General features: G+C 39.1%; 1 protein-coding gene across 3 annotated transcripts in view; it reads right to left on the bottom strand.

Annotated features, from left to right (window-relative positions):
- Nucleotides 1-14,546: 14,546 nt before the first annotated feature.
- The window catches only part of LOC132668519 (uncharacterized), a 209,705-nt gene continuing 198,710 nt past the window's right edge, over nucleotides 14,547-25,541 (bottom strand). Inside the window, exons 1-3 of one of the 3 annotated variants that reach the window (XM_081795813.1) lie at nucleotides 24,248-24,994; nucleotides 19,569-19,682; nucleotides 16,175-16,440 (exon numbers count right to left, since the gene is read on the bottom strand). In XM_081795813.1, the coding sequence (XP_081651939.1) occupies nucleotides 16,363-16,440; nucleotides 19,569-19,682; nucleotides 24,248-24,613 (558 nt within the window). In that variant the 5' untranslated portion in view covers nucleotides 24,614-24,994 and the 3' untranslated portion in view covers nucleotides 16,175-16,362. Of the gene's footprint in view, nucleotides 14,932-16,174; nucleotides 16,441-19,568; nucleotides 19,683-24,247; nucleotides 24,995-25,541 lie in introns of those variants that run through there. The other 2 variants (XM_081795814.1, XM_081795812.1) reach the window with 2 other exon arrangements.

The following is a 25,541-nucleotide window of genomic DNA, read 5'->3' as shown; positions in this document are numbered from 1 at the left end:
GGTAAGGATAACAGCTCACTTCCTTACATCACAACCCAAAGGGGCTGCATTATTTTCTCTTTGTCCTGGCATCATCAGTGAGATGGGTACATGACTTAGTTTCAGTCATTCAGATGTGTCATGTGCATGTGCTTTTGAGAATAATCAATTCTATCAAGTAAATAAGCATGTATCTAATAAAAATAGGCAAAACATTTAAGGTGCTTCAGTATAGGTAAATAGCTAGTGAGCAAAAAGTTTGTTGGATGTAGGCAGATCCTATAGAGTATGACGAGCATAAGAAGCTAGCAAGTAGAGCATGCGTGTGTCCAACATAGAGAACAATGAAAGGACCAACTATATTGGTGCTATATTCTACAGCACATGGGTACTAAGCACACATACACTTAAATACACTATATTGGAGCACTTAATATATATGATGCTTTAATTCATCACCAACTGGTGATACCCATTCCGGCACCATGTGTTTTCTGCCAAAACACAAATAAAATCCGTGGCTGCTCTTCAGACTATTTGGCACTGTCCAGCTATGGCTAGTTGCACTTGTCCCTGTATCTGTCCAACAGAGCAAGTGTGTGTCTTTGGCCCAGGGCATCATCTGTCTGTGGGCCATTTGCTCAAACCCCAGTTTTGGTTCTGCAAACACACTTTTGGTGGAGAAGACTCATGGGGCATAGACAGGAAGGGCATACAAACATTGCATATCCTAAGAGTTAGATTCTGTGACCCTCTCGTTCCATGTGCTCCTATGCTATGTGAGTTAACTTACCTCAGCTCTTTCCCCTTGCTTCTCACCATGTGTTTAAATTCAGTTGAATAAATCATGTCATTTGAGCATCTTAATTTGGTTCATGAGGTTTTCTGTCCTGTGGCCTCTGGGATAGCCTGCCAGGTAGTACATTTGGAGACTATCACTGCCTGGTAATTCTCCTCTGTCCTGGGACTCTGAGTCAATAGTGAGTGATGCAAGGGTGTGTCGTGGCAGCCTGAGGACCAGGCTGTGTTAGCACAGGAATCTTGGCCGTGGTGCACCCGCCCCACACCTCCTAGAGTCCTCCTGATTCCAATATTTTTGGTTTTTTTAATTGTAAAATAAGGCATACATAAGAAAAGTATATAAAGGATGTGTAAAATTTGGCAGATAATTATAATACAAACAACCGTGAAACCTCACCAACAGGTAGGAAAATTAAAGCCAGATGTAGGAGTTAAATTTGCCCAAGACTCTCCTGTAAGTTGGTCTCTGAGGAAAAAAAAAATTGGTTTCATGCAATGTTCCCTGGAAATGGGCTGCGGGCTGGTGTTTAAGGCAATTGATCTTGGTCAACTGTAAGGCTTGGATCACAGTCTCTTTGAATATCCCAAGAGAGGGAGAATGCTGATTTGGCAAGTCCTGTCACTTACTTGCCATGTCATTGAGCTATAACTACCAGGCCAGCCCCTGGTTTGTAGGCATGGTGCTACATCATACACAGGGACTAAGCTGGTGGGGTAGGGCCAAGGCTAAGGTTCTATCACTGCAGTAAAAAGCTCCAAAGGCCACGGGTTGCAATCCCTGACTCAGAGTCTTATATCTGGCTCTGCTGGTTATCTGTGTGCTGCCCAGGGACAAGCACATGTGCCACTGATACTCACTGCATGAGTTTCCCCAGTGAACTTGACTCTAGCAGGTAGATGTCATGTGTTATGCCTGGTGACTTGTCCTCATTTGCATGATGCAAACATTACCAGTGCCTACTCTCCCTCCCATGTGCCCTTCCCCAATCATAATCCCCTTCCTCTCTCCTAGAGAGGTCTCTTGTGACCTGTCTATTGTGACTCTTATTTTCTATCACCTGAAGATTCATTACTAAATAACTCAGTTTAGTTCTGTCTCTTTGTCTATTTGGAAACATTGTATAGTATATGAGATTTGTCCATGTTGCTGTGCATAGATGTATTTTATTCTGTAAAGTTATTTATAGGTCTGTTCTATCATAGATAAACATCTCCAAGTGGAATTGCTGGGTGATTGGGTATGTGTGTGCCCAGTTTTGCAGAGATAATGGGAATGAGTTTTCCATAGTGCTTGCACCAATTTGTGTTCCTGCAGTGGATGAAAGTCCTGTTCTACATTCTCACCTCTACTTAGTATTATCTGATTTATTAATGTTTGCCAATCTGGTGAATACGTAAGGATGCCTCAATGTGGTTTTATTTTGCATTCTGCTTATTTATAATGAGGCTGAGAGCCTTTTCAGTACTTATCAGCCATTTTAATTTCTTCTCTTTTGTAAATGCCTGTTCAAGATCTATGTACAAATTTCTATCGACTCAATATGTCTTTTTCCTATTTCATATTTGTAGGAGCTCTCAGTATATTTTGAGTCTAGGTGTTTGGTAGCTAAATATGAAAAATAACATCTCCCACTCTTGTAGCTGGTCTTTTGACTCTTTTTTTTTTAAGTGTTTTTTGATGGATAGAGTTCTTAATTTTAATGTAGTAGAAAAAGTGATCTTTTCCTTTATGGATAATATTTTTTGTGTCTTGTAAGAAAATTCTTCCCAACCCTGGCTTCATGAAGATACTTTCCTGCACTATCTTCTAAAATGCTTTACAATTTTATCTTTCACATTTAGGTCTTTAAGCCACTGGGAATTGATTTTTTGTAAATACTTCTACTTTTTTTCCCCCAAGCCAAGCCTCCAACCTCTAGTCAATTTTGCAAGTCTCTGATCACCCTATAATAAATCCTCTTTTTGCCTTAGATAGCCAGCATAAGTTTCTGCTGCTTTCAATCAAGAGCTCTAGCTGGTAAAATGGACTACTGCCTTGGCTCCCATCCCTAGAATCCTGCCTTTTAACCCCAGCCCAGTTATGTGCCCTGTGACTACACGCAGACTGGTTTTTGTCCGTGGTTTGGACTGTGCCCAAAGATTGCCATACTCCATGATCTTGTGCCTTACCCAGCAGACTTCATATTTCAGAACCTGCAGTTGGATTGGTTCCACCAGCTCCTGTCCCACTGCCCAGTTTCACTGTAAGTTAAAAACCATGCTCCACTGATTCTCAAGATATGACATGAAATTGTACACTAGCCTGTAGACGCTCAGCTGGAAGAGCGAGAGGCCCATAGAAAGAGGGTTATAGAGATAACATTCATAAGTCATCGTCAATTGACGTCATCTGCTAAGCCAGGCAGGGGAAAGCAGGCTTAATTCCCAGTTGGGGATTTCAGATCTTATTGCTATTCTTTGTTTCTCCTATCAGGAGACCATGCAGGAAGATTCACACTTTACTTTTATCCAAGTGGTTTATTGATTTGTGGATTCAGTGAAATGTGCATCAATTGAACTAACCATTCCCTTTAAGTAAGGGGGGAATTTCACACTGTGCTGAAATTAACAGGCACAACAGTACTGCCTCTTAGAGTTCAACCACAGCACAATAGATGCACACAGTGTGAGGGCAATCTGAAGATTAAATAGCTCTACTTCATCCCTAGCAATCAAAAGCCAGTGTGCTCTTATTCTACTTTCTTTGCTTTCTCTTCCCTCCCACCAGACATACACACTTCAAAGAGATTATGTACACTGTTTAATAGAAAATAGATTTCTTTCCTTCCCATCCTTCCACTTTCTTTTTATATCTCTAGGTTTTATTTTTCCTCACCTGTTCTTAAGTGTGTAGCAAACTTTGGATCCTTTTGTTCCTAGATGACTGCTTAACTTCACAACTTCTCTGATCAAGTCACAATGGAAATAATGTCTAAGACCAGACAAGGTGACAAATATACCACATTTAATCAATGATTTTTCCTTATAAAATATATAAGCACATGGATATGACTCCACTGACCCACTGTTTTTTTTTTTCCTCTTGATAATGAGTAGCTATATCCCCTTTCAACCACTGTACCTGTGACTCTGGTGACTAATAATTATAATAATTGACAATTTTATAACTTTTACAGGTTTCACAGTCCTTTGATACACTCATTTCATTTTATCTCAAAACTACTAATAAGATAGGTAAGACTTACAGCATCATCTTTAGATTCTTGAGAAGGAAACTGAGGCTCAGAAGGAATTAGTGAATGATATGATGTACAGCCAAGATCTAATCTTGACTATTATGCCTCCTTGGCCAGTGCTCTTTCCCAGATTATTGTCCCATATTAAACAGTTCTCTATGTGACTATAATAATATCTATTTTATGGAAAACTGACCAAGGATCAAACCTGGCCATTTTCATGTTTTTTAAAACCATCTGATTCCATACTTGGCATAAGTGTGCTACTATAAGAACTATAGAGGCACAAACTGTAGGATAATGCTATTAATAAATATTACTATGTCTTAGGATTCTGGGAATACCTAATATATGGAATAGAATCTGATTTGAGGTTTCTAAGCCTTTTTTTTCTTTAGCAATTCACATTAAAAACTTATTCATTATTGAGATTAAAAAGCCAAACATATTCCAATAAAATGTATTTAAACAAGAAAGGTAAAATTCCAGACTTCCATCTTTATTAGCATACAAAAAGCCTGTTTATGAGTAAACAGGCTTTTTACAAACATATTTAGGTCTTTATAACTGTACAGAAGAGGCAGGAGATGGTTGGTTTCAGGGCACAAATCTGATAACACAATCTGTCCCTTTTATTTATTTATTTATTTATTTATTTATTTATTTATTTATTTTGAATACTTAGCTATTAATTTCAAGGCTGGGTGAAGTTCTACTGCATTAGAAATAAGGGATTTGTTTAAATAGGATTATAAGAGATGAAAGAAGAGTGTTCAAGAAAAAAACTATTGTACATGTATATTTTTTTTAAATCTTCTATGCTGATTACTCCAACTCTTCCAAAAGAACAAAGGGAATTTCTTTTTTTCATGTTGTCATTTATTTAATGTCATGCTTGTTAATTCAATCTCCATTATTCATATAGTTACTACCATGTGTTTGTTGCATTAAACCACAGGCTATAGAAATATGGGTAATCACTGTAACCTTAGGGGTGAGATTACACAGGTTGACAAGAAGTCCCACAGAAAGAGAACCAATCACTGCCTTGATAATCAAAACAAGCTTGCCAGAGGAGATACTATTTAATCTTGGAAGAGCAAACAGGAGCATCCCTTATAGTAAACCCAATTCTTCAGCTGTTGTGTGACATTAAAGCCTTCTTATGGAGTTTAGTGGGACATGAAATAGGCGTGAGAATTGGAAACCTATGGATTTCAAGATTTCCATCCTGGCATCCCACACTCCTATGGCTCCATAAACTAGTTCCAATATTTCAAACAACCTAGAAGAAATCAAATGGTTCTTCTCCACTCTTGTTTGTTGTTTATTGACTGCTCTGCCTCCGAATTTTCTTTATCAGTCTGAGCGAGCATCCTTCAGAAGATAGCCCTTATAAGTCATGTATCCCCAACATAATTTATAGGAAATAACTTCAACTTCTTTATTTTACTTCAAAGTCTACTCTTCCTCTCCCATGTCACTTAAACTACTTTTGACTGGTGGGCTTATCTCCCCATCTTTCTGTAGAGGAGTTAGGAATGGCCTTGGGAGAACTTTAGCCTTCATAATTTTAATCACCCTTTTCCCTTCCACATACACAAATTACTCCAAAAGAGAAGAAATTCCAAATTTAAGAAACATTTTTTTTCTATACAAAAACAACACAAAGAAATCACCTGGTCTCCTCCTCTAACCAAAATGCTGACTATCGCAGGTGTTTTTCTCTATATACCTAGCAAATCCACCCTCTTTCTTTGCTAAAAGAACCTGCTTTTGTTCAAATAGTGGGCAGCCAAGTGCTCAGAAAGGTTGTACCCCTTCGCCTCCCCAGGGACTGAAATCTGATCAGTTTAAGACTGCCATACCAGTGTGGACTCAGATGTATATATAAGATCCTTTTCTGTCCAGTGACATCTGAGGGCAAGTCAGGAGCTTCTAGAAAATATTTCAATTTGTGATTTTAAAAAAGAGAGAGCAAAAGACATCTGATAAGAACTGTCTTTTTCTTTCTTCCTGCCTGTGGATGTCTTTGAAAGCTTTGGGACCCCTTTAGGCTCCTTTGGACAAGGATGTGATGCTACTTTGTGATCATGAGTAGATAAGCATAAAGGCAAGACCACTATGCTGGCTGTGGTAGGGTGATCAGTAAGATAGAATCTGGATCCTATGTGACATCACTGTTTCATCGTACAACTATGGAACTGCCCTGTCTCTGAGCTTCTTACTCGATATACAAAATGTCCTCTTGGTTTAATTATCTTCTATAGAGAAATATTGGAGCCAGCATCGTCCTCTTGCCCTTTTAACCTGACAATGTACCTGGTTCCCCTACCTTAAACTTTGGTTTTACCCAAAAAATTTAGCTCCAATCCTGCCCCCATTCTCCCCACCCTGTCTGGATTTCTTTCCAATCTAATACAACCAAGAAAACATGCAGCTCAATCTGATATACCCAAACCTGACTTTGAGTCATTTGGCCCATCTTGGTCATTTGTGAAAACACAAGAGAATGAAGAAGTACTTCACTATATACGCCTTTGATAGCAAATAAATTGAAATCAGTTCTAACATGATAACTTTCTTTGGGGCAGACAAAAGTGGTTTAAAAGATAAAATATATAAGTAATTTTTAAAAATTCCTGGTGCTGGGACACTGGGGTGGCTAAATTGGTTAAGCGTCAGACTTCGGTGCAGGTCACGATCTTGGGGTTCATAAGTTTGAGCCCCATGTCAGGCTCTGTGCTGACAGCTCAGAGCCTGGAGCCTGCTTTGGATTCTGTGTCTCCCTCTCTCTACCTCTCCCGCCTTGCACTCTGTATCTCTCTCCCTTTCCCTCCCTCTCTCTCAAAAATAAACATTAAAAAAAATTTTTTTAATAAAATAAAATTAAAAATTAAAAAAAATAAAAATTCCTGGTGCTAAGTGTTTGCAAATCACTATCATAATGTGGGTACTGATTTGGCTTCATGGGAAAAATCTAGAAGATATAAATCTCTTGAAGATGTGGTCGACCAAAACCTTACAAACAGTCAATAGCCAATTTTAATTCTGGGTGATGATCCAAATAAAAAATTCTAAATTCAGAAAAAGCTTAAGATAAAAAGCTATTTATACAGCTAAATATTAGAAACAATGTAAATAATAAACAATAGTAGAGAATAAATTAAGTAGATTATGATGTAGCCATATAATTAATGTAATAATTAAAATAGTATTTTGCTATTTGACTAGCCTGTGAAATGTTGATTTGTTACATAAAAACTCAAAGTACAAATATGAGATGTATATGTTTGTAAGAATCATGTTTTAACAATACCCTACATAGAGAAAAGATGGCAAGATGAAAATGTTACTAAAATATAAAAACAGTTATTATATTTGATAATGGAAACGTGGAGAATTTTTACTTTCTTCTTTTTATTTTTTAGTACTTTCCAAGTGTTCTTTTGCAAAGGTTTAAACGTTTATTTACTTATTTTTGAGAGAGTAAGCACACGTGTGAGCATGCACATGTATACAGGGGAGCGGCAGAGAGAGAGAGGGAGAGAGCCTCCCAAGCAGGCTCCACACTGTCAGCACAGGGCTCAGTCTCAAGAACAGTGAGATTATGACCTGACCTGAAGTCAAGAGTCAGATGCTTAACCAGCCAAGCCACACAGGCACCTTTCTTTTGCAAAAGTTTATTGCCACATTTGGTTGATTGGTGGCTTACTGTCAGCCATAGCCCGAAACTGGACCAGGGCTTGGCAAATGCCCCCAGATAGATAAGGCATAAATATACCTAACACCAAACCAGATGAAAACTGAAAATTTTAAACCAAACAATCCAGATTCCAAATTCCCAGATGTTTGCTGGAAAGTAAAGTAAGCCACCAAACGTTTAAATGCTTAGGTTTGTTTTCCACTTGGCGTTTTGTCTGTGACTAGCTGGGTGTTGAAACAACAGCAGCTAAGGTTTCTGAAAAAGTGGAGGAGTGGATGCTCTGGCAGAGAAACACACAGACAGAAGTTGACCGTGCGACTGTCTGAGCGACATTTGTGCTGGAGTAACTAACTGCTTCCAAAGAAAGGTCCAGATTTTTAATAGAAGCATGTTGGGTACAGTAGCTTACTGGATACTTCTACCGGTCTAGAGAGGAGAAGAGAAATATTGCCATTGACACAAGATGAAAGGATGGTTGGGTTCCATTAGGAATCTCTTATAAGCCTCTAATCCTGTCTTCAAGGACTGCAAAGAGTCACTTAACCAACAACAGGGACTGGGGTTTCCTAGAATAGGCACAGCTCCTTAGCTGCCTCCTAATCTCCCACTTGCCTGGAGAAGTGCCAAGGTATTAACATTTAAATCACCAAACAGGGAATTTGGCCTCTCTGAGTTGCTCATATCCCATTGAGGCTATTTCTCGTTATAGCCTCAAAGTTCCCAAGGGGATGGAAAGCCTCACTCTATTAGTATCTGAATCAGCTTACAAGGAAACAGCTGCAACATCCTGGAATAAGAATTAGATGGGGAATCAGGAAGCCTCACTTCTAATTCTGGCTCTTTTGGGGACAACTTTGACCTTAGGCAATCCGTTAAAACTCTCAGGCCCACAGATTTCTTCATCCTTAGGAACTTGATGGGTTGATCTCTAAGGCCTCAATGATTCTATTTCCTTATCTTTAAATGTAACCTAGATGTTTGCCACTCAAATGAACACAGAATGCTCCCAGAATCACCTTTTACCTTAAAGTGTAGAAATTCCAGTGTTCTTTCAATGTTTTCTGCAAGTTCCCTGGAAATTATATTCTTATAGTCACCTCATACTCTAATTTCCTGCATCCAATGCATCTTCCAGCACCTCACTTGTCTTAGGTCCAGCTATAGTCTCTTCTCTCTCTACATTTTCACCCTACAATGTGACACTTCCCTTTCTTGTTTATCCACTCCTCTCTTCTCTACATTTCTTCCCCAAAACAAGCACTATAAACTCTAGAGACAAGAGAGAACTGATGACAGAGATGGTATCCAAAAGAAAGCAGGTTTGGGAATTAAGCTGAACAACAACAACAAAATCCAGCCTAAAAAAGGAGACCAGGCAGGGGAATGAAAATCAAGTCTAGTGATTTTAATAAACAATCGAATAAATAAACATAGGAGGGGTGCCTGGTTGGTTAAGCATCCAACTTCGTCTCAGGTCATGATCTCTCAGTTCATGAGTTCGAGCCCCACGTTGGGCTCTGTGTTGACAGCTCAGAGCCTGGAGCCTAGTTCAGATCCTGTGTTTCCTTCTGGAGCCTGCTTCAGATTCTGTGTCTCCCTCTCTCTCTGCCCCTCTCCTGCTTGTGCTCTCTCTCTCAAAAATAAATAAAAATTTAAAAAGTTTTTTTTAATAAGCAAATGTAGGAGAGAAGACAGATCTTTCTCACAGAAAAATTCCAAATAATTTATGTAGAAAATGTAGGGGTGGGAAAACTCCTCTGTACCCCCATGATTTTTGCTGAGTCCCCACAAAAGAATGAAAAAAAAAACCCAGATGAACAAGAGAAAAATGAACAAACGTTATTAACATATGGAACAAGCATTCACAGCGGAGAAACGCAGTGATGGGTAACTCCAAGAGATGGTTAGACTTTTGGCTTATATAGCATATTAGCAAAGACCAATACATTTGTAGAGAGGTGGCAAAACAAAGGAAAAGGGTTTTAGGCTTCCAAAGGAGGCAAACTATGGTAAGGTAAACCAATGAGGGAAACCACATCAAGATAAGCACTGCTTTTGCAGGTTCATCTTGGCACCAACTTCCTGTCTTCTTCATGGCCATAAAACTTCCCCAGGAGAGGGAATTTATGGCAGTCTTCAATCCTTAAAGTTTCTTCTTTTAGTCAGATATAAAGGAAGATATAGGAAAGCTTCTTTCTGCACTGTTGAATCTCAAACGCCTTTACCTCAAAATAACCCATCTGCCAAAATGCCATAGGGTGACATATTTTGACGCCCTAGAATATTCTCCCCTTTGGGAAGTGAAGCCTAGTTCCTTCCCCACTTTCTTTGGGTATGGGTGCACTGGTGACTTACTTCAAAAGAGTAGAGTATGGAAAGGGAAAAACCAAAAAAGTAACATTACAGTGGATAAAGCAGACCAATAGCCACCTCAATCAGGTGACAAGATCAACATCAACAGTGATAAATCATGTGATAGTATATGGCCTTGATATCATGTGGCAAAAAAATGGCACTTTACTTCTGTGACCTTCCTTCCAAAGACCTCTAACCACAGCCTAATCATGAGCAAAATATTAGAAAAATTCAAATGGAGGAATATTCTACAACATATCTGACCAATTTCCTCCAAATTGTCAAGGCCATCAAAAATAAGGAGCGCTGAGAAATTGTCAGAGCCAAGAGGAGTTTAAAAGAGAAATGATGACTGAATATAATGTATTTAATGGATGAGGGACATAATCCAAAAAAACTAGTGAGATACAAAGAATATGTAGAGTTTAGTTCATAGTAATGAACCAATGTTCATTTCTCAGTTATGACAAATGAACTACAGTGATGTAAGATGCAAAGAATAGGAGAAACTGCATGAAGGTATGTATGTGGAAACTCTCTACAAAGTATTTGCAATATTCCTATATTATCTAATGCTGTTCTAAAATTTAAAATTTTATTTGAAAAATCCACCTCTAAGGCCAGTGGGCTGAATTTGGAGATGAGCAAAGTAATTTTAGAAGGAAAATAGGAGATGAGCCTGCAGAGATTATGAAGAACAATCCCCAGAAAGGGACCAAGGACTTACTCAGGGATGAAGAGGAATGTGGGAAGGCATAGCACTAGAAAACAGAAAACATATTTATAGGCTTTTGAAAACTTATTGGCTCTTTTTTTAATTCAAGGTGTCATATAAGGGACAAGCCATATGCCCAGAGAACTGTATTTCCCATTTAGAAAGCCCAATACAAGCCATGGCCTCAGAAGCAAGCATTCACTTCCCTCAGCCACGTTTATAACAGCACATTGTCCTTGAAAAGATTTTGAAGAAAACCAGAAAGCCCTGCAAAAATACCTTGCTGAAACAAGGAGAAGTGACAGTGACTGACTGGCTTGAACAATGAGATTAAGATTGCGCCTGAGGATAAAGTGACAGGAAAAGCCAGGTGGGAATCTGACTAAAATTGCCTGCTATCTCAGAAAAGAGCCTGAGCAGAAATGTCACCTTTTCACTAAAGGCATTGGCTTCAGGCTCTCTCCAAGTCACATTGACAGAGCTTCCTGGAAAAAAATATTTTTTCCTCCCATTAACCCCATAGCTCCCCCACACAACTGTCTGGAGGCTGAACTGCTTGCCCTTTTCATTTCCTTTCACTGTGAACTGGGGCATACGGGCTCTGTGGGGGTAAGTGAGTCAGCTGGGCCCAAGGAACAACAGTGTGAAAGGCCAGCTGCCTTTTCCTCACTCCCATATTCTCAGGGAGGATGCCAAGTCCCCAGGATGAAAGGGATATTACCTTTCTTAGTAAATGCACCACCAATCACCAGCCCAGCTGCACAGTCCTCAGATCTCCACTTCTCCTCATGCCCTTAACCTATCCTACCAGCAAATGGCATCAACTTAAACACTGAAACATTGCCTGAATCTGCCCACATCTTTCTGCCTCCATTACCCTCTTCGTCCACCTTCTACAATAAGCTCATTTCGCCTTTAGGGGTTCTCCAATTTCCCTGTATGTCTACAAATTTTCATACTGGCAAATTCAAAATATATTAATGAATATTAACCGTCTGTCATATGCACATGCTCTCACTCTCTCAATTTCTCAGAATGTACATAGTGATAACCCACCAAATCAATCTTATACATAGAAGGTAATCAGTTGGGAAGTTGGGAGGGCAATTTATGTCACTTCTCCACAAGAATAGCCCAGTCAACAATTTAAATAATCAACATCAGGGTGCCTGGGTGGTTCAATCGGGTAAGCGTCCAACTTTGGTTCAGGTCATGATCTCGTGGTTCATGAGTTTGAACCCCACATTGGGCTCTGTGCTGACAGCTCAGAGATTGAAGCCTGCTTCTGATTCTGTGTCTCCCTCTCTCTCTGTACTTCTCCCTGCTCTCTTTCTCTCTGTCCCAAAAATAATAAAATAAACGTTTAAAGAATTTAAATAATCGACATCAATACCAGATATCAGTGTTCTCTGGCTTTCTCAGCTATTCCCATTTCTAGAATGATTTTCCTCACCATCTCCTGCTTCACTTGAGTCTCATTTCTGCCACATTGTTGGGTCTCTAGCTCCCTTCTGTTGAACTCCTCATTCTCCTCCTGGGGCTCATTGATTCCAAACACTCATAGTTACCATCATTTCTAGTGAAGAGTCATTTATCTAACTATAGCAAGTTTAGACTATGCTTGAAGGGACTAATCTTCAAAATCAAACATGCCCATTACTTTACATGCCAAAATGAAATCAGGCTTCTCCTTGCAAAGAATCTCACCCTCAATTGCCAACAAACAAAAAACAACAACAAAAGAAAATCTTTTCTTCCTATTGTGAGGACTCACTTGGAACCCCATAGTTAATATGAAAATTATTTTAAACTGAAGACATTTGAGATTCAACAGATGCAGAAAAAAAACCTTCTCAGAACTTCCTTTATATGACTAAAAGCAACAACTTCTGGGAAATGAGGCTGCCACAAATTATCTCTTCAGGGCGGGTCTACTCCCAGGAGGAAGAAGGAGAGTAAACCTACCATAAATCCCTCACTCTGGGGAGTTTTATAGCCCTGAAGAAGATGGAAAGACCATTCACATCTGCATAGACAAACATCATCACAAACTTTATCTCTTGTTCTCCTAAAAACCCATTTGTCTTGCCTAAAGAAATTTATTTGTTCTTCCCATAGAAGCTTTTCTTTCCTCCCACTTTCCCCTATTATATCTCCCCTACTAAGTCTTTAACTATTTAAAGAGCTACTTCTGGGGCACCTGGGTGGCTCAGTGGGTTAAGCGTCTGACTCTTGCTTTCAGCTCAGGTCATGATCTCACAGTTTCATGAGGTCGAGTCCCATGTTGGGTTCCATGCTAACAGTACTGAGCCTGCTTGGGATTCTCTGTCTCCCTCTCTCTCTGCCCCTCCCCCACTCGTGCTGTCTCTGTCTCTCTAAGCAAATAAATAAAGATCTACTTCTTTTGTAAGCTTCCATATACACACAAATAAACTCTTCTCCTGTGATCCTGTTGTTAATCAGTTTAATCTGCATATCCCAGTCACTAAACGTAAGAGATTCAGAGGAAAAGTTTTATTACAGAAGGATAACCCCAATTTCTATATTTGGAAACCATGGTTTTCTTTTAAACCTAATATTAACTTAGTATTAAAATCAGCTTATAGCTGTCACTTAGTACATGACATCCAATAGTTAGGTTTTCTCCCCTAAAATATACCAGCCTCAAAAGAAAACCAAAAATGCTTTCTAGGATCTACATCCCCCAAATACCTATAGAGTTAGTGGAATGTACTTTAGTACTTTTTGATAATTATTCCTTGACCAGACTTGACCTCCTTGCAGGTGAGGCCTTTTTCTTATTCACTGGTCTAAACGTCGCACCAGTAAAGAGGTGCTCAATAAATGTTTGCTGAACTGAATTGATCAGAATTTTGGTTGTAAATTTAATCTTGGCAGGAAGATGAGATTTATGATAACCATTTTTAGACACTTTATGAATCCACTAAAAGTACTATTTACTGGTCAAAATAATACCATTTAAGTACAACTTAAGCCCTATTACCCAGGAACTGCAGGAAACAAACATAACACCAAAAGTACAACCCCCCCCAACAGGTTATAGAAAAATGGGGGGCTTACACCCCATGGGCAACCTTTTGCCTCTTCCTCAGCCTCCCCACTCTAGCTCAGTCTGTGGAGAAGGAGGGAATGTTTTTATGGCTTCTTTGAAAGAATACACTTACACATAAAAAAAAAAAAAAAAAAAAAAGCTTAAATTCCCCCACCTATTTCAAGCCCTTAACAAGGTTAAAAAAAAAAGAGAGAGAGTGACAGGGAAGTTTTTGGGATGGGCTACTTCTCTTGTACACTCCCTAGAGTCTTTATGGTATCTTTTTAGGAATGCTTTCCCCATCAATTTTACATTTGATATATTTAATGTTTTATTTAAGTATCTTACATTCAAAAAAATATTGTTTTATCATCAGAGTTTTTTTTTTTAACATAATTTCATCTCTGCACCAATTGGGTAAGGGATTGGGTTGAAAAGGATCTCATAATTCACACTCTCTCATCTCCTTGGGACAGAAAGGGGTTCTGAAGAGAAAGGCATGGTAAAGCCAAACTCTTTGTTTTTCATATCTGCACCTGCATCTAGGATTTCTCGAGTATACTTGAAATGGAGAAGTCAAGGAGAGACACCTTCTAACCCTGCCCAAATCCTCCTGTTCTTAGTAGAATATCAAAATACAGTCTGTGTTACAAGCAATAGATGACATACAAAAAGAAAAGATCCACGAAGACAGACACAAAGGGAAGGTAAAAATGAATTTTAATTTTTGCCTGTGTAGCCAAAGGGCTGAGGGGGGTGAGGGGAGGGGGGAAGACAGTGAACAAAGATTCTTTGAAAAGTTACCGATCTCCCAGTGGAAGTTGGAGTTGTTAATTGAGCTGTTCATTCCCAGCCCGTCAATTCACTGTGGTAAGAGATGCGGCCTGTTTCCAGAGGAAGAGGGAAAATTAAGAGCTTTACACAGCTTCCATTATTACAACTTAGATGTATTCTCATCAGCCTCCAAAAAGCAGTCATTGCTCTTCACCCACTTAGGACCTGCAGCTGGAAAGACCCGAAGGGCTCAAACGTGACTTGAAGAACTTCAGGGCATCTTCATGACCTTTCAGAGTCCTTAAGTTTAACTCTGTAAAAGTTCCAAAGTCCCCAATTACGAATGATCAAGCAATTATTCAGGTTTAAATAATTTAGCACTAGCTGACTCTCTCGTTTTAATTGCAGAGATAATTTCCCTGAAAGTTTACAATTTGTACTCATGGGGATGGAAGTGAAGGTCAAAATCCACTCAGGGACGGGATTTGAATGGTTTCACCCTCAACAATCCTGCGAGTTATTTAGTGGATGGTGTCTCTAGCCTCAAAGCATCGACACTTCTTTTGCTTTAGACTGTTGATTTCATGCTTGTGAATTCAGTCCCAGATGACTATAATAGCGAAAAGTCCTTATAAGGTATGAAGGCATATGGTCTGATTACTCCTGTAATTATGTTCAGATTTCTGGTCATGGCACAGAAAACCCTCCACCACTACTCACTCCCTTACATTCCCAGCTTCGCTTTTCAGGCAATACCACCACCTACCCTGCATCTAACTGCACTGGACCATGCAGCATTCCTGAATGCACACATGTGCTTTGGCGACTCCATGTCTGTACATAGTCTGCACCCTCTGCATGAAATTCTCTGCTTGACTTTTCTTTTTTCTGGCCAGGTAAATTCATTCTTCAATACAAATATTAGATATCACCTCCCATGGGAAGACTTCCTAGATTTCTTTGGGGAGAGTTATTTTGTTCCTTCTGTGCTTCCACAGTTCTAAGTACACCCCTTATTTGTGTGATTGGTCTTCCACAACAGAGCTTGAGTTTTTTTTTAGGATAAGTTTTCTTCAAGCCTGAGACAGTACCAGGCACATAGGGAGCGTGCGAATAAATGATCATCAAATACACGTGGGTGACTCTCTCAGTTGTGAAATCCTGTTAACAGCTCTCAACACTCATGACTAAAAGAGGTGCTGTAACATTTATTGCTCTTTTAATGCTTGCGATTAATACACACTACCTGCCCTGTTTCAAAATGGCATTTTTAATGATTCAATTAAAAACTTAAAAAAAAAAACTGTCCTCCTAATTTACTCCTTCCACTTTCACTGTTTTAAACTTTGCCTCTCATTTTAAGCCAATCCTCTCTGGGAAAATATATCAAACTCTGAACATGGATCCAATTATCTAGGAGCACAATGGTGTTCACACTGGGGCCCTGAGTGTGATTGCACAAGGGACCCAAACACTATGCAGTATCAGGAGACCCAGTAAACCCTTGCCTCTTCCAAGAAATTACTAGGACATAATTAAATTTTACTCACAAAGAAAAAGCTTCCCAGCATTCATTTTTCAGAAAGCAAATGGAGAAGAGGAAATCTTGATTTTCAAGGAAATAGAAAAAAAAGCAATGCTGTATGTGTTTCTTCTACAAAGTTCTTTCTTCCTTTCACTCCAAAGCACAAACATTCAGGTCTCGCTTTCTACTCGCTCTACATTTTGCCTTTGTCTTTGTGTCTCATTTAAAACTAGTAGAAATGTGTTGGGAGCCAGATGAGAGATGAGACAAATGACTGGCCTTCAAAGAGTTTACGATCTGTGAGAAAGACCAACATATAACATAACTAACTCAAATACAGGAAGGGGTGACATAATGTGCACTTAATTTGATGGAAGAATCCAAATGAGAGAGTATTTAGTTTTGACTTAATATCAAAGAAGGCCTCTCAGAGAAGGTAGCACTTTAGCACTTAAGGATGAGAAGAAATTATGTAAGTGGCACCATGATCATAGACACAAGGCGTGACTTAAATGACATATTCAATAATAGTAAGTATTCCATTGCAATTGGGCTAAAGTGGGAATGAATATAAGGGGATATATATATGTTAATTCTGAAGGGATCTTTGGAGGCTAAATACTTAAGAACATAGAAGTTATAAAGAGGCATTTACACATTTTTCCCAAGAGTTAACTGATTTTGAACAATCCTAACAACGACTAATAACAAGTAAAGTCAATGGTGTGCATAAACTACATTTTAATTGTCCCTTTCTTTAATATATCCCACCAATAGCACCTCTATGGCTTTCCAGCATGCTAGGAGGAATATCAAAGAATAGATATAATCCAATGGGGAAATCCAGCTAATGTAGAAGACAAGAACAATAACAACAGTACCCTGAGATCTCTGATGGAGTTCTTAGTGTTTTCCTTTCTTTTTTTTCAGATGGAATTTTAATTATAGTTAAGATGCAAATTCCCTCTAGCCTGAGGATGGGGGCAGGAAAAAATTTTAGTCATGCATAGTTTTAATTGACTTCAAGGCTTCAGTCCTAGTAGAAAGGCAACTTTCCAACATCAGAACCTGGAAAACCCTACTGCTCAATATATTTTTTCCACTCCAGTCTGTTTCCGCTCTTCTACTCCCTGCGTCCTTGGAGCCATAGTGAATGATGGGGGCTATTTGCTGTATTGACTGGCAAAGATGCAAATTCACACAAAAGCAACATCCATCTCTCTGATCACTTAAAGAAAGCTCATTACAAACCAAATAATTCATGAACTAAGGCCCATCCATAAGGAATAATTTGCACTAATTGTACTAATTTAAACTGATAAATTCTACAAGATTCAGAGAGAAAATTCGTGTTATGTCAATATGGAGATAATTTCCAATGTTTTGAAACATAGAATGTCACTAGCAGGTGCCGGCAACTCCGCTTTGTGATATACTTTCCAACACATTAAACGTTAGCCCTTGCAAGTAGTTGTGTCCAGCAGCTTCTATGAGCAATCTGGAAGTTGTGCTGTCCCTTGACTGGAAGAGAATGTTATATCCTAGACTCTGGGTTCTCCCTTAGAATAAAACCAAGTCAGGCAAAACATGTCCAGCAGATTCTCTCAAGAACACTCTAGGAATAGAATAGCTGCTGGCTTTTTGACCACCACTAGAAAACAGATTATTCTGCAGGTCATGAGGCAACATAGAACTGCTGGGATACTCAGACCCTGGGCTGATTTCTGACCCAGCTGAGAAGTCGTAGAATCCCTCCTGAATCTTGGCTTCCAGCAGCAGAGCTGTTATTTGAGTAACACTCACACTTGCTCACACTTGTCAGGTCCTGACAATCACAAAGGCATGGGAATGGCGGTGTGAGCAGGACAGCACAGTGGAAAGAATGTGGGGTATGGAACTAAGCAGAGCTAACTCTGATGCTATTGGTTTTTGATGTCAGGTAAGATCATGACCCTTGAACCTCTTATTTACTCACCTGTAAAATAGGGAAAAATGATAGGATTTCTTATAATTATTGCGAGAGTTGTTAGACAATGCATGCAGATAATCACATATAGACATTCCCTAAATGGTAATAGTTATAATGACATTAGTGGTCAGGTTATGAGAACCATCTCCACTGGATGATTATACACTGGGTCATCCTAATTGTGTGAATCAATACAAGTCAACACATCTAATATGTAGGGAGGAGAAAAAAATATTTCTTAGAACTAAGGGCCTGGAAATCCCTTTTATCAGCTTCTACTTGTTTGTGAATAAGTCAATTCCTTTTTTAGCTGACTAAAGCCAATGTCAAGAGAAAACTAAAGTACATGTTAAAAATATCTATATATCTATATATCTATCTATAGGTTGGGGCACCTGGGTGGCTCAGTTGGTTAAGTGTCCAACTCTTGATTTCAGCTCAGGTCATAATCTCATGGTTCGTGAGTGAGCCCCACATCACAGGGATTCCCTCTCTCTCCCACTTTCTTTCTGCTCCTCCCCCACTTGCTCTCTCTCTCAGAAATAAACTTAGAAAAAATCTATATCTATATATTTCCCCACATTTTAATAAAATAATTACTTATGAAATTAATCTCCATTAGGTAGGAGATATATCCAAATGTCTAGTATAATATCAACATACTCAATAAATATAAGTTCATATTTTAATCAATAAATACAATCAGCTTTTTATTATTTACTACTTATAAAAAAAGTTTGTTTGCCAAGACATACAGTAGGGTTTCTTTTAGTAAGATAACTTACAGCTGTATGTATTCCTAAATGCTTAAGGATTCATAAAGATATGAATTGATCACCCAGGATTTTAAAAACTTAACTCGTACTCTAGCTTTACTTTGGGGAAAAACAGGAAGCAGTTTCCACTCTGGAGAATTAAACCTTAACTTGACAAAGCAACTGGCAGTTACTAAGGTTTCAATTTCACCTGCTCTCATATTTTCAGAAGGAGAACTCTGAATTAACCCAAACTGAAAATAAAATTCCAATTCCAATCTGCCATTTTTGTTTTATTACAGTTCAACTTAATGGGCACCATGGAGCTTTAGGGAAGGTGAGCTGATGAGAATCTTTGAAGATATATAATTTAGAAATGACATGTGGAAGTAAATAAAGACCTTTGGGAAGCTGATTTAATGAAATATAGTCGTTGTAGGACTGTCATTAGGTAAAATCAGTTTTAAAAAACTTGGTTTCCTCCACCTTGAGCACAAAGTCCTTACTCAGCCTCAATCTTTAAAAGGTATCAGAAAACCTTTCAAAATTCCATGGTAAAGATAACGCAAAATAATACTTTTTCAAGATAAAATTTGTAGCAATAGCAAACATGCTTTGGAGCATGCAATAAAATTCTGAAGCAGTATGGAAGCCAGGCTCTAGTGCTGTACTGGTCAAACAAGTCCCCATTCAGTTCTCACCTGTTTGCCACACTTATTTCTTCTCCTGGTAAGAAGGGTGTGAGAGGGTGGAAAATGGCAAGAGGAGTGGGGTTCAGTAAAATCTTCATGATTGATTATTGCCTCATTGGCCTCCTTCAGCTCCATTAGGACATAAGAAAAGGAGAAGGAAAGAAACAGACTGGACATTTAAAGTTGTTTGTCTTGTTCAAATTCAGGTGTGATGCTCTATAGAGGGTGACTCAATTATCATTCTATGTAAAGTTTTAATTTGTTCATAGATTCTCAGAAGGGAAAGGACCTTGGAGCTACCTAGTCCTCATCCAGAGCTTAATATTTAATACTTTTCAAACAGTGTTTCATGGAACCCTAAGGTCCTCAATGATACTTCAGTTCCAATCCAACATAAGAAGTACCATGTTTACCTGATTCATATATTTGAACTCCGGGAAAGATTTTATTGGAGTCAGGGTGATCAAGTTACAGTTATAGGGGCATCTGGATGGCTTAGTTGGTTAAGTGTCTGACTTTGACTCAAGTCATGATCTCCTGGTTTGTGGGTTCGAGCCCCACGTGGGGCTCTGTGATGACAGCTCAGGGTCTGGAGCCTGCTTCTGATTCTGTGTCTTCCTCTCTCTCTGCCCCTCCCTCCCCTGCTCGCACTGTGTCTCTCTAAAATGAATAAACGTTAACATTTTTTTAAAGTTACAGTTACTACAAAAAAAAATCTACTTGGAAGCCACTGATCTACAGTCCCCAAGTAATAACAATCCCATATAGGAGTACAAATACCTTGGTGGTGAGGAACACACTACCTTATAAGGCAGCCCATGAAAATTTTATACGGCTAAACCATTAGGAATCTCATTCTTATGAAGACACGATATCTACCTTCTAACAGCCACTCTAATTTTGTCCCCTCAGAGCATAGAAGGAGGTCTAAGCCTTTTCAACATGATGATTTCTCATTAGTGGAGGACAAATGAAAGGATGTCACCATCCTCTATTCCTCACCTAGAGATTTCTAGTTCCTTATGCTTGAAAGGCTTTCAGATCCTTCCACCATGCAAAGCACTCTACTTTGGGCACACTTCAGGATGTTGAGCCCTACTCTGTGTTCTTGTATATAAGAGGGATGGGGCTGACTGTCACATCTTTTCCGTCTCCTTCAGTTCCCTTAAGAATAAAGACAACATTGACCAAACATTTGAAAATGTTTGCTTAGTTCATGAGTCTAGCTTGTACATGGTTGGCAATGGCATAACACAATGGCACTTTTTGAAGATAAATGTTATAGCAACAGGAAACTGCTTTGCCTTAGGGCACAACACGAAGTTTCACAGAAGTATAGCTGTCAGTCTCCAGGGCTTTAATGAGCAAATAGGTCTCTATACTTTTCTCACCTGGTTGCCACATTTGTTTTTTCCTCCCATCGGAAAGGAAGGGGAGCTATAGCCTGTCATAATCATTCCAATCATCTTGTAAGTCTCAGATTTTAGCAGCTAGGGAAGAGGAACCTAGCATGACAGTGTCATGAAGGAGGAAAAAAGATAAGATTTTTGGAATCAGACAAAACTGGATTTAAATTTTGTCTCTTCAGTGGTACCTTTGGAAAATCAGTCCATAATTCTGAACCTCAGTTAATTCATCATGCTATAGAGTTGTTATATTTGGAATAATGTATGTAATAGACTTCTCACTGAGTCTGATACTTTGTAAGCTCTCAATAAATATTATTAAGAGCGTTATAATTTCAAGTATTTATATCTCCTTTATTTTAATAGCACTATTTTCAATGGTATCTCATTTTTATGCTTCAGCAATAGAGAATGGGAACTTCCTACACAAATTTTCAGAGACTCGAAGCTTATACTTTAAGGGTCACCCATTTTTTTCAAGTTGTTATTTAAATTCCAGTTAGCTAACATACAGTGTAATATTAGTTTCAGGTGTAGGATTTAGTGATTCATCACTTATATATAGCACCCGGTGCTCATCACAGCAATTACCCTTATTAATATCCATTACCCGTTTAACCCATCCCCCCACGAACCTCCCTTCCAGGAACCCTCAGTTTTTTCTCTGTAGTTGACAGTCTGTTTTCTGGTTTGCCTCTCTTTTTCCTCCCTCTATGTTCATCTGTTTTGTTTCCTAAATTCCACATGTGAGTGAAATCATGTGGTATCTTTCTCTGACTGACTTATTTCATTTAGCATAATACTCTCTAAGCTCCATCCACATCATTGCAAATAGCAAGGTTTCATTTCATTCTTTTTTATGGCTGGGTGATATTCCAGTTCATATATATACCACATGTTCTTTATCCATTCATCAGTGATGAATGATAAGGGTTTTTAGGCTCTTCTATAATATGCAACTGTTGATAATGCTGCTATAAACATCGAGGTGAATGTATTAGAGTCAATCCATTTTAATTGGAATTTATCCTAGAAAATATTATCTACTGCTATGACTGTAAAAAGAAATGATAACCAATTAAAATATTTATGGATATTTTTATCATCATATTTATATGACAGTATTCACAGTATGATGTAGTAATATTATGATGCCTAAAAAAAATGTTAAGTGGACGGGACATTTCCCTGTTCACTAAAGGGTCTCAGACTTTTATAATATTTGAGATTTTATGCTTTTTTTTAAATGAATATATCCAATGGGCCCAGCTAGCTCAGATGCGTGGCCCATGTATGGTAGCAAATGGAATTAGATGACATACTTCAATAGTATATGGTCACTTATGGTTCTCTTATTTTCATGACATCAATCAGTATTTTGTTTGGAGAAATGTTTGTACTGTAATATTCGAAATGAGACCTGCCTGCAATCAACAAAAAAAAAAAATGAAATTTTGTAGCTCTTTTTTCTCAGCAGTAGGAATTCTTCTCATTATGGTGGATTTAGTCACATCTCTTAACTGATAGAATGTCATGACTACAGAATACTATCCATTGCAGCATGGTCAGCACCCCATGGGCAGGGAGACTGATTACCTAATGGTAGTTGGTAGCTCAGAAGGTGACAGCAGGCAGCATCCATGCGGGCCGATAGAGCAGAACCAACACTGGCTAAAAGTAGGGTCAGGAGAAGCACTCAGAGCAGAGAAACTGAGAGGTCAAGGAGTTGATTTAAAACATCTTGCCTAAGATTCACCAACAAGTAAGACTTGCAAGAGACTGAGGTATTACAGGCAACTTTCTTGTGGTTTTTGTCCCACACTACCAGAAAGTTTTTCAACCATCCTGCTGCTATCAGAAAAATTTCTAACGTTTTCTCTAAACTCTAAAAACAAGTAAATAAGCTTTATAACATTATCCAGAATGAATCTATTGATACTGCCTGAGAGCTAAAGGATACTTTTCTCATTTATTTATTTATTTTTGAGACAGAGAGAGACAGAGCATGAGCAGGGGAGGGGCAGAGAGAGAGGGAGACAAAGAATCTGAAGCAGGCTCCAGGCTGAGTTGTCAGCACAGAGCCAGACGCAGGACTCGAACCCACAGACCGTGAGATCATGACCTGAGCTGAAGTTGGACGCTCAACCGACTGAACAGCCCAGGAGCCCCAACTAGAGGATACTTTTTTAAGTGTAGCCTAAAATCTTAACTATTAGGCCATATGGCACCTGTTTGTAACTGGACAAATTCATGGAAGAAATGTGCAGATAGAGGTGAAACCAAACTAAATCAACTTTGCTTCCTAAAGAGACACTAGTTCTACATTTCCACCAGGTGTCTGAGAATCATGACAGACATCCATTCCATCATCTTGATTAATTGCATAGCATATATTTTATAAAAACATCTAGGGCTAAGAAAAAGTTCTATTTTGAAAATCAGAGCAAAACCAACTGGGAGACTGACAGTTCTGGAAGCATTTCCAAGCCTCCTGAAACTTCACAGATTCAGTTTTCAGGCCAATAAGTTATCACTGCAACTTGATGGTCTCTCCAGGGTCCTATCTTCTGTAATATGGATGTTTATGATATTTGCCATTGTTGTAGTTAAGATTAATTAAAAATAGTGTAATTTTAAAATACAGTTAGCTGAATTACATGAGCTAACACGGAACGTTTAAACAGCACATGATTACATTCAAACAGCTGGTGGGCTATAGCATAGAAAGAGATTTTAAAAACAGGCATTTAAGTTTTGCGTGCATATAAGAACAGATACTTCTTTTGGGAAGCACTTGTGCTAAATTACTGATCCAGTGATAAAGTCATCAAATAAGTTGTCAATAAATACTTAAGTGAGGGGGAGGAGCCAAGACAGCAGAACAGCATGGAAGTTTTTCGTGTCTCCGTCCATGAAATACAGCCAGACCAACACTAAACCATCCTACACACCTAGAAAACTGATTGGAGGATTAACGCAACAATCTGCACAACCTGGACCGCAGAATTCAGCAGGTACGCAGCGCAGAGAAGTGAACTTGGGGAGCGAGAAAGCGCAGGAAGGGAGGTGCTTTTGCAAGCAGAGAGAGGACGGAGAATGGGGGGGGGGAGAATACGGGAAAAGCACCCCTCCCCAAAAGCAGCTGGAGAGAAAATGGAAAATTGAAAACAGCTGCAGGGACTAAACTAAAAAGGGAGAAAGGAGAAAGGAGAAATGAGAGGGTTTAAATTCCATTAAGACTGCAAACAAGGGAGTGCAGTCTGCAACTCCACAGCTCCATACCTGGTGGTGCTCTGGTGGGAAGGGTGAATCCCCTGGAACGGAGTGGGGTCCGGGAGGTTCTCGGGCCACACGGGGAAAAGCGGTTCCACTGCTGGAAGGACATTTGGTAGAGACTGTTGAAGCCACCTGGTCCCAGCAGACCCCAGAAGGCGGCCACGTTCGCCGCTGCTGGAACAAGGTCCTTAAGGGTGAAGCCTGGTGCCAGATGTGTGATGTGATCTTCCATAATCCCTGAAACGCTGCTGCTACACTATCTCGTGAACTTTTTCTGGGGCGGGCTGGCACCCGGCTGCAGTCTCGGGGCACCGGCAGCAGCAGGGCCCAGCAAGCGTTCCTGAGTGCAGCCGACATTCGGCCATTGCTCATTCGGCCATTGCTCGGTGAGACCCTCCCACAGGGGGCGGAGCGGGTCAAAGCCGCAGTCCTTCAGAAGGAAGGGGCTGGGGAAAACAGCCGCATCTGAGACAAAACCGGGGAGAGAGGTACTGCCTGGGGCCTGGTCACGGAGAGTGAAAAAGAGGCGAGTGGACGAAAGCTGAAGACAGAGGACGGGCACGCGATTGCTGATCTGGGAGAACAGACTGAGTAGCTGGGTGGTGCCATCTTTCACCGCTGCTGCGCTTGCGCATATGCACCTATGAGCGCCACAACACTCCACCGCAGTAGGCTAGCAGCGCCATCTAGTGGAGAGCAGAGCCGTTACACTGAGCCACGCCCAAATGGGCCAACCTCTCTCCAAGAACACAAACCTCACCGCCGGTTTCTTTTATGGAGCACTACATAGACTGACTTCTAGGGGAAAACGAAGCAATTTCAGTCCTACTTCAATCTGTTAGCAGCTCCATCTACTCAATTTTATTTCTTTTTTTTTCTATTTTACACTTCTTTTTCTTGAATACAGAAAGAGAAAAAATCCATTTTATTTTCAAGTTTTATTAAAAATATTTTTCTTTAATTTTTATTACTACATTTTTCACTTTTGTGTAATTTTTTTCAAATTCTATTTTACTGCCATTATTTTTAGTCTACTACAGTATATTAATTTTTTCAAATTTCCAAACGATTTTCTTTTTTCCTTTTTTTCTTTTCTTTTTTCTTTTTTTTCTCTTTTTTGTTTCTTCTCTCTTTCTTGAATATAGAAAAAGAAAAATCATTTTTATTTTTAATTTTTAATAAAAATATTTCTTTAATTTTTTTCTACTATATTCTTTACGTCTGTGTATATTATTTCAAATTCTATTTTACCTCCATCATCTCATTTTAGTCTACTTCAGTGTATTCATTTTTTCAAATT

Source organism: Panthera onca, chromosome B3, assembly GCF_046562875.1.
Source record: "Panthera onca isolate mPanOnc1 chromosome B3, mPanOnc1 haplotype 2, whole genome shotgun sequence".
NCBI lineage: Eukaryota > Metazoa > Chordata > Mammalia > Carnivora > Felidae > Panthera > Panthera onca.
This window is presented reverse-complemented; position numbering and strand designations above follow the sequence as displayed.